This window comes from Carassius gibelio, chromosome B2 (assembly GCF_023724105.1).
Source record: "Carassius gibelio isolate Cgi1373 ecotype wild population from Czech Republic chromosome B2, carGib1.2-hapl.c, whole genome shotgun sequence".
NCBI classification, from domain to species: domain Eukaryota; kingdom Metazoa; phylum Chordata; class Actinopteri; order Cypriniformes; family Cyprinidae; genus Carassius; species Carassius gibelio.
The window spans coordinates 2,693,361-2,708,640 of NC_068397.1; the positions used below are offsets into that span (position 1 = coordinate 2,693,361).

The 15,280-nt window shown below is 36.3% G+C and overlaps 1 protein-coding gene across 1 annotated transcript; it reads right to left on the bottom strand.

The window, feature by feature from the left end:
• Positions 1-94: 94 nt before the first annotated feature.
• prkacbb (protein kinase, cAMP-dependent, catalytic, beta b) lies at positions 95-13,623 on the bottom strand. The gene is made up of 10 exons (XM_052548799.1): positions 13,388-13,623; positions 8,947-9,008; positions 7,687-7,815; positions 5,126-5,224; positions 4,456-4,538; positions 3,739-3,865; positions 3,034-3,129; positions 2,843-2,965; positions 2,595-2,759; positions 95-1,624 (listed from the first exon to the last, which is right to left on the bottom strand). Exons 1-10 carry the CDS (start codon positions 13,431-13,433, stop codon positions 1,499-1,501), a joined length of 1,056 nt encoding a protein of 351 aa, XP_052404759.1. The 5' UTR covers positions 13,434-13,623; the 3' UTR covers positions 95-1,498.
• Between the last annotated feature and the right edge of the window lie 1,657 nt (positions 13,624-15,280).

Here is a 15,280-nt window from a genome sequence, read left to right on the forward strand (position 1 = left end):
AGAAAAGGTGGTTTCTCGCTATAATTAAAAACAGAAGACTAAGTAAAGGGTTCTTCAGAGTATAAAGACCAGTAAATACATTCAAACGAACAACCAGTCTTAAAAATAAAATTTATTAGCATCTCTCTAATGTGTGTATAAATAAAAACATTTATAAGAAATAATGCATATACGCATTATGAGCTGAACAATAACTGGGTTATAGGTGATACAAAGGAGAAGAGGCTTACCAACCTCGGTTTTTTTCTCTCTTTCTTTGTAACAGAGTCAGTTTCTTAGTATATGACTGTGAGAATGTACCTCAGAACTCAAACAATATGCATATCTAGAAGTTTCAACTCTACATTCGGTCATACGAATAAAAAGGAGGACAAAAGTTCAACAGCAACAATGAAGGAGACAACATGGCGTTTTGGCAGTTTTACAATTTTCAGTTAAGAGAGAACTTTGCAAAACAGCTTCAACATTGACTAATTAAAAACGGTGACAAACTGATATGTAACTGATGAGTGCCTCTCTGTGATAATTAACTCATCCTACAGCAGCTGCACCAATGCATTTGCCATTTTTCTTAAAATATCAAATTATAAACAGCACTCGTTTAAAGGTTTTATCTCCTACTTCAGAATAAAACCTCGTTATAATGAATAAAAATGCACAAAAGTGGTAAAATAAGATATGTTTTATATTGCTAACAACATCTGTCAGTATATGCATGAGACTGGACCTTCAACTGTAACATGGTGATATAAAGATCACTGTAACATCTGTAATGCAATCAATCTGTGGGCTCTGTAATGAAGAAGAGTTAAGAGCTCTTCCTCTGCCGTTCACAACACGATGGGTTTGGTCATGCTTTCAACACACAACGTGATTAAAAAAAAAATTTAAATGCTCTAATTCGACAGATTTGCACATGTAACAATGACAAAAACAAAAAAAAGACCTGAAAAAGTTGTCAGTTGTTTTGGTCTAAATGTGAAGATAAAAAGGACACGGACGTGTAACACCAAAAAAAATGCCAATAGGTGCAGGCAATGTCAAATTATTCAAATAACAACACTGTATGACGCCGCCATGAACAACAACAACAAAAAACTAATTAATTGGTGTAACAATGCTGAATTGGCCTTTGTGTCTGTGCCCCCCCCCACCCACATATCTGTAATGCCTTACTTAAACATCAGTCAAAAAAATAAGCTTTTAAACGGGGAACACAATGTCAAACAGGTTGTCTGAAAGTGAAAGTGGAGCAGGAAGAGAGTGAACCGATGTGCCAGTGCATGATGGGTAAGAACCCGGTGACCTCTAAAGCCCGAAGGAATGAAGGAAGTACACAAGAACTCTGACGGTGATGTGCTCTCTGCTCATCCCAGGTCTTTAGAGTGCAAAGATACCCTTATTTGAGGTGTGTGATGCACACACACACATATACATATATAGATAATAGTAAATATATGTATATATGCATATATGTCTAGCTTTGATGTGTCCGTAACTAAAACTCGGAGAACTCCTTTGCGCACTTTTCTGTAACAGATACACGAATGTCTTCCTCTTCGTAGTCGTCAAAGTTGCTGGTGTCTCCAGGACCTCGGCACTTTGGGATGAAGGGCGCCTCCACCTGACAGGAGACATGTGATGTCATCAAAACAACCACAAACTTAACACCTCTCTTCATGCAACGAAAGTGGTGCGGTTTTATTTAATAACTGGAATGTAATCTATAGCCACGTGTTTTGTTTTTGTTTTTAAATTAAGGAATCATGATCTTGAGTAATAGCAAACATACAGTAGTTTACAGAAAATATTCATTTGTTGTTTGATGGACATTAACGACAAAACAGCAGAAGGTATATTAGGCAGCTGCCACTTTAAGATGTAATACCGACAGTAGGGCTGCACGATATTGGGAAAAAATTACATTGCGATATTTTATTTTTCTGCGATATATAGCGCGATATTTTTTCTTGCAAACAAAAATGGGGTGAGCACACTTACATTCTCATTTTAAATGGTTTAAACATCGACACCATCGCGTCAACTGATTAATATGCGCGAGGGAGAGAGAGCAAGACAGCACTCTCTCTCTCTCTCTGTCTGTCTCTCGTGCTCTCTCTCTCTCACCCGTGCGCACGTTCTCTCGCTCTGTCTCTCTCTCTCTCTCGCTCTCCGTCTCTCTCTCGCGCGCACGCTCTCTCTGTATCTCTCTCTCTCTCGCTCGCTCGCTCCCACTCGCTCTCACTCTGTGTCTCTCTCGCGCGCGCATGCTCTCTCTCTCTCGGTTTCTCTCGCTCTCTGTCTCTCTCTCTCTCTCGTGCGCACGCGCTCTCTCTCCATCTCTCTCGCTCACGCGTGCACTTTCGCTCTCACTCTGTGTCTCTCTCTCGGTTTCTCTCGCTCTCCGTCTCTCTCTCGCTCACGCGCGTGCACTCTCTCTCTGTCTCTCTCTCTCCCGTGCGCGCGCGCTCTCTCTGTCTGTGATTCGTACATCGCTATATCGATGCTTAAACGACACATCGTGCAGCCCTAAACGACAGATAAATTGAAAGAAAAACTAAAATTAAGGAAATCCTGAAGACTGAGCAGTATACCTTTCTCTCATAGATGGCTATCCAATCCGTTGTGGCAAACCATTTGTGGTTTTTGATATCATTGACACCGTTCCTCAGGTTGCCGAAGCGTTTGGTCAGGTCCACCTGCAGCAGATTCCTCAACAGATCTTTCAGATCAGAACTGAAGTGTGAGGGGAATCGTACCTACCAAACACATTCAACATGCCATTTTGTTTTGCTTATCCAAATAAATCGAATTTCTTGACTGTATACAAACGTGCGAGTACCTTTCCAGACACAATCTTCTCATAGATCTGTATAGGCTGGTCTGCAAAAAACGGGGGATATCCAGCTGCCATTTCATATATGAGAACACCAAGGGCCCACCAGTCCACAGCCTTGTTGTATCCCTGAATTTGAGAAACAAATGAGTGGTTTGCCCTGCTTGTACATTTGGATTTAAACACCCGAGGCTTACCTTGCTGAGGATGATCTCTGGTGCCAAGTACTCTGGAGTTCCACATAAAGTCCAGGTTCTGCCTTTTACTCTTTTTGCAAAACCAAAGTCTGTTACCTGTGCGGGAAATTACAGTTTAGCACATCCAAGCAGTTTTTATAACATAAAATAACAATAAAACACAGCAAACTCAGAACTGTAAAGTAAACACAATTCTATTATACAGAGATTTGTGAAATAGATTTCCATGACATCTCCAAAACTTTCGGGGTCATTCAATTTTCTAAAACATTTCCAGGCCTGGAAATTGTGGTTTTAAAACTCAATGACTTTTGGAAAAAAAACACTGAAAGGAACAATGGATTCAGCGTAATATAAAGGCATTTTAGAGCAGAATGCCAGTACAGCGGTTTATGATTTCATGTTTGAGGACAGGGATGGTCTAAAACTGGTCAGAAGTCTTATTAGCAGCTTCAGGACATCACTTGAGGAAGTTCTGCTGCTTAAGGAGGATCTAAAAGTTACTATTCACTTCTTTTTCCACCCTGAATTGTGAAAGATTACTCAATGCTTTTAATAAAAATGTGAAAAGTGCAAACAAATTATTTATCAATAATTGTAAGTTAAATTAAAAACAGACCACATTTTATGCATAAAGAATGCATGACTTATTCTTGCCATTGCACACTGTTTATGTATCTTGGTTCTCATAATTCCTCTAGTTACCTGTATATATCCATGCTGGTCAATGAGTAGGTTTTCAGGCTTCAGGTCTCTGTAGATGAGGTCTAGAGAGTGGAGGTACTCAAAAGTCAGGACAATCTGTGCAGCGTAAAACCGTGCATGAGGTTCACTGTCGATCAAAGAAATCACATCGCAGAGTTAGAGACAAAACCAGAGATTGATGGGAATCACTGAAGCACGGTTTTCCTCGCTCAGAAACGGTCTTAGCATGTACAGATGACAACAGCTGGATGTTTAACAGTAGTTTTACCTAATACCAAAATTGTTTAGAATTTCTCTCGTATACTTCTTGACTACTTTTTAATGTATTTATCCAAATATACTAATACTATATCCCATAACAAATCACAATCCCATACAGCTGAATAAAAATCATTTCTTGCATTAAAAAACAAAAAACATTTGGACCCAAATTAAACTTCCAACATCAGATATTTAGTTTGACAGTTTGTACAGTATCACGTATGTGCGGTCATTTTACAGAAAGGATATTTTGTTGTGAATTACTAACATGTACAGAGAAGAATATAACACTGTACACATGCAATCTACAGCTAGAAAATACATGTTTGGAACCAACTGTTCATTAGAAAATAATTGGATCAGATGCAAGCATCCTTTGTGTAAACCAGTGCTGGAGTTAAATGAGAGTTGATCCAGCAGTAAAGTAAGAGTAAGCTCAAACATGTCTTCCCTCACCTAAACCTTCCGATCCGTCTGAGATGTGAGAACATCTCTCCTCCTGGTACATACTCCATCACCATATACAGATTAGAGTTGTCCTGTGAGAATAAAGTCAGAATTAATGTTTTTAGATGAATATTACTGAAGTCTAAACTAGTAAACACACTCCTTCTAGCTTCTAGACTATTCAAGAACACCGTTTCGCTTTTAGCTTTTTAAATGTTTTATTCACACATTTATGTTTTGCTGGATCCATATTTATTATTATTTTTCAAAAGCTGTGCTCACATTACTGCCATGGTATCATGCTTTTTAAAATAACAATAATAGCTTAAAATCATTATTTTGACGATGCAAAGTGAATGTAAACACAATTAGTCACTTTGATCCTGCAATAAATGTCATATTTTTATACACACGACATTACATCATGCCTTTTATTCTTCCAAAAACAACAATGTTGCTTAACTAAGACATTTTGGCTTAAAAATTTAAGAAAATTAGAAATAAGAGATTAGAAAAATATATAGGTACACAAAAACGAACAAGCAAACACTTATTTTGCACAATATCTTAAAATAAAATAAATAAATTACCAAACATACTTTCTTGTCGTAATATTGTCTGATTATTGTCCCTGGCTGGGTTACATCTGTTGATCACTATATGAATTATGATACAGTACCTTGAAGGCATATTCCAATCTGACGAGGAACGGGAAGGAGACTGCTTGTAATATTCTCTTCTCATTTAGCGTATGCTCCACTTGTTTCAACTTCACCACCTATGAGAAAACAAACAAAAATGTATTAAGTATTTTTGAGAGGATGTTCAAACATCATACATACTGTATTTATACCATGGTCTGTCTGAAAACTTGATTCTGATTATCTGAATGAGTTCACTAAAACCTTTTAAATGCACGTTTTAATTAAGACTTTAAAAGCACCTTTGATGGTTTTGTCTATAATCATTAATATTTTCATTAGGAATGGGACGATACACTTAAACTCACGATACGATGCACCTCGATATGCCAGGGTCACGATACGATACGATATCAAAAAAGAAAATATTACTGTATAATAACAACTTATTTTTGTTTCAGCTGCACACAGGGAAACACAAGGCCTAACTGGCCAAACACAAACAAGAACACTCCCTTAGTGCTGCTCTAATCCTAGGTTAAGTTATCTCAGGACTGGTTCTTCTTAAAAAAAAACTAACATATCAACATGTTCTGGTGTAATCAGTGATCTTTGAGAGCGCTGCTCTGCTCCCTGTGCTGCTCTGCTGCTGCCCCTGATGTTGAAGCACTGGCCCTAGTGGTTCTTTCATCTATGTCACTGGTCTGAAAAAAATAAAATAAAACTAGCTCAAACATTTCTGTCTTTCAATCCTTCACTCCCTCCCTCTCTCACAGACACACGCACACAGAGACTCTCTCTCGCTCTTTTTCCAAAAAATAAATAAATAAAAATGAACAGTGGGAGCCAGCAGCCTGTCATGGAGAAAAAAAATCTCTGAATGCTCCACATTAAACTTTGGCGTTTCGCCCTTTTTCTATCGTGTCTAATGATTTTGGTTAATATGCACGAGGGAGAGGGAGAGAGAGAGAGAGAGAGCAAGACAGCGCTCGTGTAGTTTGAAGACTGTGAGTGCGCGAGCGCGGGTGAAACTTTGGTGTTTCGCCCTTTTTCTATCGTGTTTAATGATTTTGATTAATATGCACAAGGGAGGGAGTACGGAAGTTCTAAGCGGCCATGCATTATATATTTTTTTCTTTTTGTTTTCTCATTATAAGGACTTAATTTTCCCGTCATCTCGACATAACGAAGTTCGTTTTCTCGTTATAACGATTTAATTTTCTCGTTTTCTCGACATGACGAAGTTCGTTTTCTCGTTATAACGACTTAGTTTTCTCTAAGAAGCTACAAAACTGCGCCAGCAGGTGGCACTATAGACTTGAATATAACTGATGGGGTGCTTCTTTTCCTTATTACTAATCTTTATTGTTAACCATATTGATGAGAAATGTGATGTATATGTAAAATCCATAGGCTAATTCAATTCAGTTTTGTTCTATAATGTTTTAATCGTTTTTTCTACACACACATACACTATACGTACACATGAACGCTCTTTTATTTATATACATGTATTGTAGACGTTATTACCTAGGCGAAGCAAAATTTGCTGAAATATAGGCTACAGTAAGAGCGCCTGCATGGTTATCCATCAGATGCCTGTCAAAGTTGAGTTCGTTACTATAGCAACAGTAAAACTCATGTCGTTATAACGAGAAAACAAACTTTCGTTATGTCGAGATAACGAGAAAAATAAGCCGTTATAACGAGAAAACGAACTTTGTTATGTCGAGCTAACGAGAAAATTAAGTCGTTATAATGAGAAAACAAAAAGGAAAAAAATTATAATGCATGGCCGCTTAGAACTTCCGTAAGAGAGAGAGCAAGAAGCGCTCGTGTAGTTTGAAGACTGTGAGTGTGTGCGCGCAGCCGTGGCTCTCTCTCGTACGCTCCCCATCAGGCGCAGCAGTCACTCACTCACCGATCAAATAAGGCTTTGACAGCCGCCAAAAAAAAAAAAAGATCAATTCAGAAAACCCCCTGGATTGGTTATATAACGTTGGACAGAATGTTGATCCAGCCATCACGTATATTCAGCGCACGTAAGGTAAACGTTTTGCAAAAGTTTTTTAGAGAAATAAAAACAGGTCGACGAATCGATGCGCATATTTTGCGTCGCGTTGTCCCAGCCCTATTTTTCACATATTCGGGCATAGACGGACTCGCGTTGTTCATCATTTAGATGGGACAGGCTTCGGAATCGTGGGCCAATCGCAGTGCACTCCTGTTGTTGTTGCAACATGCGCTGTCTTGACGTGACGACGTACCGCACCGTTCCCCGGATATAATTTTTTTTTTTCATTTAGTTTTTTTTACCCTGGCCTGCTTGATCAGCAGATGGTACTGCCAGCCTGCCACCATAGACTGTATGTCTGCCCCATATACATACACACACATATAATACACTAAATTATTTATATACTACGCAAATCATGCAGCAGTGCCATCTATCTTTATTTCGCGATCCATTTTTTTCGACCTCGATGCGTTTCGTCACGTTTTGTATCGCGATATTTTGTCAAACGATATTTCGTCCCATCCCTAATTTTCATGGGGTGAAATCATGGTAATCTTGGTGTCCTGTATGATCACAACCAACCTTTTGCTTGTCCAGAACCTTCATGGCATAGAACTGATCTGAAGCCTTGTGTTTAACCAGCATGACTCTCCCAAAAGAGCCTGTGCCCAGCGTCTTCAGTCTGTCGAAGTCCTCTAAACCTGTTGTGCTCTACACAATCAAACAAACATTTCAATAAACTGTCCTACATTACCACAAATAACACATTTCTGAGAAATAATACAATATCAAAGAAAATGTGTATATAGTCCTATATGTATTTATATACAGTAGATATACGGCCAAAAACTATTAGAATTTACCAAAATTATTTTAGCATATTTTATTTATTTATATATACAAATACATGCACGAAAAGTATTAAAATATTTATATTAATATATTTTTAATATATTAAATATATGTATACATGTAAATGTTTTCAAAATGTATACATATTTTTAATATATTAAATATATGTATACATGTAAATGTTTTCAAAATGTATACTGTATGTGTGTGTATTTATGCATAATAAATAAACAGTACACCTACATATATTATCTAAAACTTATTTTGGATGCAATTAGTTGTGATAAATTGTTTGACGTTTATATATATATATATATATATATATATATATATATATATACACATACACACAGACGTCAAACAATTTATTTATTATGCATAAATACACACACATACAGTATACATTTGGAAAACATTTACATGTATACAAATATTTAATATATAAAAAATTAATATAAATAGTTTAATACTTTTCGTGCATGTATTTGTAATAATAAATATATATATATATATATATATATATATATATATATATATATATATATATATATATATATATATATATATACACACACACCCCCAAAATCACACCCAAATTGTTTTTTAAAAATGGACGTGTTTTATCACAATTAATCGTTTCACAACACAATAATATACATTAGATGTCCACATTGAATTATTTTTTTAGATACAATGGATTAACACTACATAAAAGCATAAACGTTCAAGTTGTAAATAACACAGTTTGTTATTAAATGACTGAATTCTGTTTCTATTCCAATTTGCTGAATTATATGGCGATATTAAAGATTTGTTGTCTTTCTGTTTGACTTTTGTGATGAAATGGACAGAATTTGAAAGCCGAGACTCAATACAGCATCTGTTAGGAAGTGACCTAGAGGGCAGCAGTTATTGAAAATGAATGCCATCACATTGCTTTAGTTATCACTCATAATGAGGAAGAAATAAAAAATAAAACAAGTAACACACCTGTGGTGGTGATTCCCATTTTCTCAAGAAATCTTCTTTGGCTTTGGCTAGAAACTCTTTCACTGCCGGGAAGAAATACAACAATCTGAATTACAAAATTACATCTGAAAAATGACTCAGTCAACTAATCAAAATCAAAAGATACTTCATATTCAAGTCTACAAGTAAACAAAGGAATATGTTTCTACTTTAGCACTTTCTAGACATCAAAATCAGGCAAGGGTTGCGACGGACATCAGAGGTGATCAAAATAACGTTTCTGTGAAGCATGCATGCATTTTATTTATGAACACAAGAGCATAACATCCAAAGTAGAAATTAACACAATCCCACATCTAACACAGCAGACTTCAGTTGACCGCAGTGACGGGAAAACAAGGGAAGAGAAAAGCCAATGATTAAATACTTGCAGAATGTTTTCTCGCCACTGCGGTGACTTTATGTAATTGTGATCATACCAAAAGTCTCTACAGATCAGCAAGGATTTTCAGGAACATTGACCCACATGGATGGGATGATGAAGAAGCAGAGAGAGAAAGAGAGGGATAAAAGAAAGACTTCCGTCAAACAATCACATCAGTTAGACGGTGCAAGACATGGATAAGATGTGACAAGTACAGCACTAAAAAAAAACTAAAAACTAGACAAAGCAAACGCTGATAGAGACTCAAACGTTTATCATTTATACTGAATAAGACCGAGACAATCATAGGATGTTCTTTACAGCTTATAACATTAAAAACTGTGTGGTTTTGGGTCCTGCTGCAGTGTGCTTGATTACTAACAGCCAGTCAGTGTCTCTGGAGCTGGTCTGAAGGTTTCTCCAACAGCAGACGTCTGCAGGAGGATTCTCTCACAGCCTTTTAAGGCATGTTCTCGCTTCACAAGTATGAGACGGCCTGGAACCAACCGTGTGTACAGTACAACTGCTCAGACGCATCATGGACATAGACAAAGACTAGATCAGTTACGATTAAGATTTACACAAAGGTTTTTATTTTATGCTGTATTATGGTAAGAAATTGACTTTTTGAGACAAGATTAGGGCTGTTCCAAGATTGTCTTACCAACTATCTGTGTTGTGAAGGATAAAGAGGTAACTGGGAATTTAACAGCAAACTGAACTGCAATGAACAAAGTGCATCATTTATCTATTCATAAGGAGCTCTATGACATACAGATACACAACTTGAAAATGGTCACATTTAACTGAGAATTTCTCTCAAACTTCAATGTGTTTTGTCTTAGTTCACTCTTTCGTGTTTTCTTGTTTTAACTTAAAACAAATGAGAAATCAAGCAGTTTAGCGAGACCATAAAACATGCATTTGACATACATCCATTCTCTCAAAAAACATCTTGAAGTGCAAACAAAGCCACAAGAGAAACACTGCATCTCAGAGTAACACACAGGTGGCGTTTCTTTCCCTAAATTAAGAAGTGTGTTTACACAAAATGGTTGAGAAAATGATTCAATGACTCTCTAATAAAAACAGTCCTACTGGAATAATGATTAGTGGTCGACCGATATGATGTTATTAACAGCCGACGCTGATGCCGATATCTTGCAAAACATACATTTAGTTATTAATATTTAAGACATTTGAAATCATTTGACAATCGATAAAAAAATAAATAAATAAAAAAAGTGTAAAAAACACTTATACTTTAGATGACAAAGTATTTTTCACAAATAAATATAATAAAACTACAATTCAAAAGTAAACACTAATCAACACGGCACTATGAATTCTGGGAATTTTGAGTCCATTGGGAATCATATTTTTCAAATAAAGCCAAGGTTACCCTCATTTTACACACAGAGAAAATGACATGAATATGAAAGTGGACAGATACATAAAGCTCAGCATAATTTGAAATCATGAGTTTAAAGTTTATTGAAAGTATTAAATTCACAGAGACCGACCGTGACACAGAGAACACGTGATCTTGCTGGATACACACTTCACAAGATCTCACGGCTGGATTCAACTGAGTTTGCAAGGCTTGCGAAATTAAATGTTCATTAGTCATTCAAAGATTTGTTTAAATGATATAAATGCAGATTTGTTTAATCCTGACGGCAAACGAGAAAGCATTGTTGGCCTTTCCTTTACTAACAATATAAAAGTAATCGTTATAATACTTTCTGTATACATTCATTCCTTTGTTTAACCATTCTGTCTGATTATTAGACAACCTTCAAAATAAAAGTCCCGCCTCAAACAGCAGCCAAGCTGAAAAACATATCGGCCGATATTTGAAAAATGCTAAATATACCGATATATCGGCTGACCACTAGCACCAATATAACCTGCAGAAAGAAAGAGTCAGTGAAAATATCTCTAATATCACTACACAGACTGACAGCTGGTCTGGAAAACAGGAACATGAGCCCTGCTCAACCAATCAGACTCAAAGACCGAGTCTAACAATCGCAAAATAAAACAAGTTTGAACCTGCTCCACCAGTGAACTGACTTTAAAAAGACTTTAACATGACATTAAAATAACCTAAATATTTACAATGCACTGCATTTTTGTCCTTGAGATAAAACATGCTGGTTATTTCAGCACTTCAAATGCATATGGAGGTCCGTCACACTGAGCAGTGCATCCTGGGTAAACTAACAGTGTCGATTGCAGCTGATAGCATCAGGCCTTTCAAATCTACTAATTACTCTTATCCGCTGTACTGTAGATGACAAGCTGATCACAGCAATGACGAAAGCAAAGTGCTAAGTGCTCTTCATAGTTTTAAGCTGAATATAAATAAACAGCACTTTTCGCCCTCTCAACTGTCCAGCATTTTAAAAATCCCATGACCTTTTTATTATCTTCACGTTTCTTGAGGATATTATCCTTATGCTAGTTTGGACAAAGTGAACATAACATATGATTTAAAGAAGGCAATCTTTATGTTTTTGCTCTTTATGTTCACAATCACACATGAAATTAAAAACACACTCTTGAGAAAAGAAGTCTCAAACCAGACTAAGCTTGTTTCTGGGCTCTTATCAGCAGCTCAGGCTTAGAGATCAGCTGGATAAAGGCCCCAGTATGTGTGCAATATATTGTTCCGGGGCAAAAAGTATACAATGGTATACTGTTAATACAAAATAAATAAAAATATCAGCCTGGTCAAGATGACAGACCATCAGAAACCAGTTAAACAATTAAGCTTTTTTTTCAGCAAAAACAAAGAGTGTTTGAATGTAAAGATATATATATATATATATATGCTTATTTTACAGAAAAGCATAAAGGTGAGTGAATTACATTACACAATTGTCCTTGTATCTTTCCCATGAGCATCAACCTGTTTGAGATGATTCAGACTGTGACTGTTGATTGACAGATGCCTATTACATGCAATATCACCTTTCTACAGTGTCTTATTAACATTAACTTATTAATAACTAGGCCTATATTATATGGATCACTATTCATTATTAACTACTTGCTTATTAGGATGCATACTGTTAATTAATACTTATAAAGCACATATCATTGCCTTATTTTGACCATATTCTACCCCCCTAATACCTAAACTAACAAGAATCAATAAAACTATCAATAACCAGCAAATTAGCAGTTTGTTAATGGGAAGATTCTTCAATTAATAGTTTTTGCGATATATTAAAATAACAGAAAAACATAATTTAGACTAACAAGTTGGCATTTTATTAAATATTTACTATCCACTCGTTAAGCGCGGATCCTACAACAGTTTAATTAACTTAATGACTTTGTGTTGTTTACTAGAGACTGCTGCTAACAGGCCCGACCTGGAAGCCTGTGCTAATCGTATTTATTCAGTCTCCAGCCTTGGTTCTCCAGTTCACCAGAACTAGATCAACTGCTCAGGTTTATGTGCATTATCTAAAGGCAGCTGGAGATGTAGAGACGTATGTGAACGATAAGAAACAGCGTTTGTGTGAGTGTTTCTCCTGATACAGGCTAGCAGCATCCAGGGCCTCTAGCCTAGCAAACAGATTATCATTAGCCGCTCGGCTCGAGCACATACTCGAAGCAGAAGTCAAGAAAACAGAGACTTTCCTGTGTTTCTAAGTTTCAGCTTATATTAGCGTTTTAAAGTTACATAATGAAGGCTAGTACCGTAAAACCATAAGCCTTTGACCAAGCTAGTTTGAGTCATTTTATGGCGCCTAGATGAAAAACAAACAACGTTAACTTAAAACACGAGAAAGAAATAAAAAATAAAAAAGCATTTTTGTTGGCTGTGGAGAATGCAGAATAAACACGGTGTGATATATGATCATATAAACACGCGATTCTTTAACATTTGTACTCAGTGACCAGCTAACTAGCATTAGCCCCTGCTACAAAGTTTTTAAAAAAAACAACGCTACCGACATTATAAGAAGACAAGGACTTTATAAAGTAATGCATCTTGTGATATCAGGCGGATGAAGCTCTTACCGCTCTCCAGTTCATTGCCTTTCTTGGCGGTAGCTGCGTTCCCCATGATGCGCTGATCTCCGCGCCGCGGCCCTGTTGTACGGATCGACACGACGGTCTACGGACCGGGAATCGGTGGCGGGACAGATCCCTCGGCAGCGGATGATGAGCGCGGAGTCTCTTGACTTTCTCGCAGCGCTCTTCTCTTCTCTTCCTTTGCTGCGGAAGAGAGCAGCGCGAGGCTCCACACTGCCATCTGCTGGAGGTGAAGGAGCGCCACATCGAGTGAAATGGCAGATGCAAGCTAAAATAACACATTTATTCCAAAAAGGCGAAAAACTGAATTTAACATAATAAAACATTGCGATATGAATAATGTAGTATAATATAATGACTGCAAGTGAATGTGACAACAAAAATAGCCATCTGGTGCATTTTTTATTTTTTTATTTTTATTGCAAAAGCCACTGGTTTCACATCTGATCTAAATGAACAATTTGTTTAAATGAGTAGGTAAATAAATACATGAAAAGTAGATGTTGACAGAAATCACGTGACCAATGACAAACGAAGCTTCACTTCCTGTCCATTCTCGTGCGTGATTCACTTCGTTGTCGGAATGTTCGATCCCGAGTAACTTTTCATTCGGACTTATTCAGTTACATATTAGAAACACAGTCGTGCAAGTAATATGAAGAATACAAATTATTTCAGGAAAATCAAGTATTGGTCAAATGCAATTCATATGTACATTATTCTTCTATTGCATCATATTAATTTTCGTACTGGTATTAAATTGCACAATTTAATAGGTATTTAATCTATCTATCTATTTTAGATGAAGGATCATAATGTACATATAGTCAAGAGTACAAGTACAGAGCTAATGAAATGCAGTTAACCCTACTTTGCATTCCCATTTATATTCTGTACACTGCTTAATACCATAGCAGTACTCTGTACATTCTGTAAATCATAGCTTCACTTACTCTGCACGTATATGTATATAATCTATATTCTTGCATTTCTGGTTAGATGCTAACTGCATTTCATTAGCTCTGTACTTGCACTCTTCAAAGTGACAATAAAGTTGACTATCTGTGTGTGTGTGTGTGTGTGTGTGTAGTATCAATTTATTTTTTTCATATTATATTATATTAATTGTATTGTATTATCACATTTTTATTTTATTTTAGCACCAGTGCAATATATTAATTAATTAATTAATTCATCCCTTTATTCATTCATTCATACTGTTCATTAAGACCAGATGTGAGACCAATGGCTGCTGTAAAGAAAAAGACATTGCTAGTGTTTGGTTTTATATTATCTATTTATTTATTTACTTGTTCTCCTTACATCCTCTTGTTCTAGATTGACTGTTCAGTGTAATGATAGTATATTTCTAGTCCAAACACTAGATGTCATTAGCTGCACACTCATCTGTAAACTGAAGCTACTTCATTCAAGATGATGTGTACATGCAGACCTGTGAAATATCTTTACTCAGTTCAACAGTTTGTTCATCTGTAGCTGAAACACCCCAACAAACGTCTATATTGCGTCAGTCGGTCGGTTTTCTTGCAGAACAGGTTCAAGAAATCAACATACCATATTTTATACAAATAAACATGGCACAACTTTGCTACCTCAATATGCTTCCTCAGATTTGATGGTGAACTTTCGAAGCCAGACATTTACCTGATGAAAGTCATAATTGAAGTAGAAATGTGTGTGTTTGATAATATAAAATAAAAATGTACTTTTCAAGATTAAATAAAATTGTAAGGAGTAAAAAGTACTGTATCTAAGTAAAAGTAGTCTGTTTAAATTGTAGTTGAGTCAAATACAAATCTCCAAAATAATACTTAAGTACAGTAATCAAGTAAAATTACTCAAGTATTTTACACATCT

Coding starts and splice junctions, on each gene's coding strand:
- prkacbb (XM_052548799.1), bottom strand. CDS start 13,433: ATGGGGAACGCAGCTACCGCCAAGAAAGGCAATGAACTGGAGAGCG. Junction 7,816..8,946: donor AATGGGAATCACCACCACAG/GTGTGTTACTTG, acceptor TTGATTGTGTAG/AGCACAACAGGTTTAGAGGA. Junction 5,225..7,686: donor AGGTTCTGGACAAGCAAAAG/GTTGGTTGTGAT, acceptor GTTTTCTCATAG/GTGGTGAAGTTGAAACAAGT.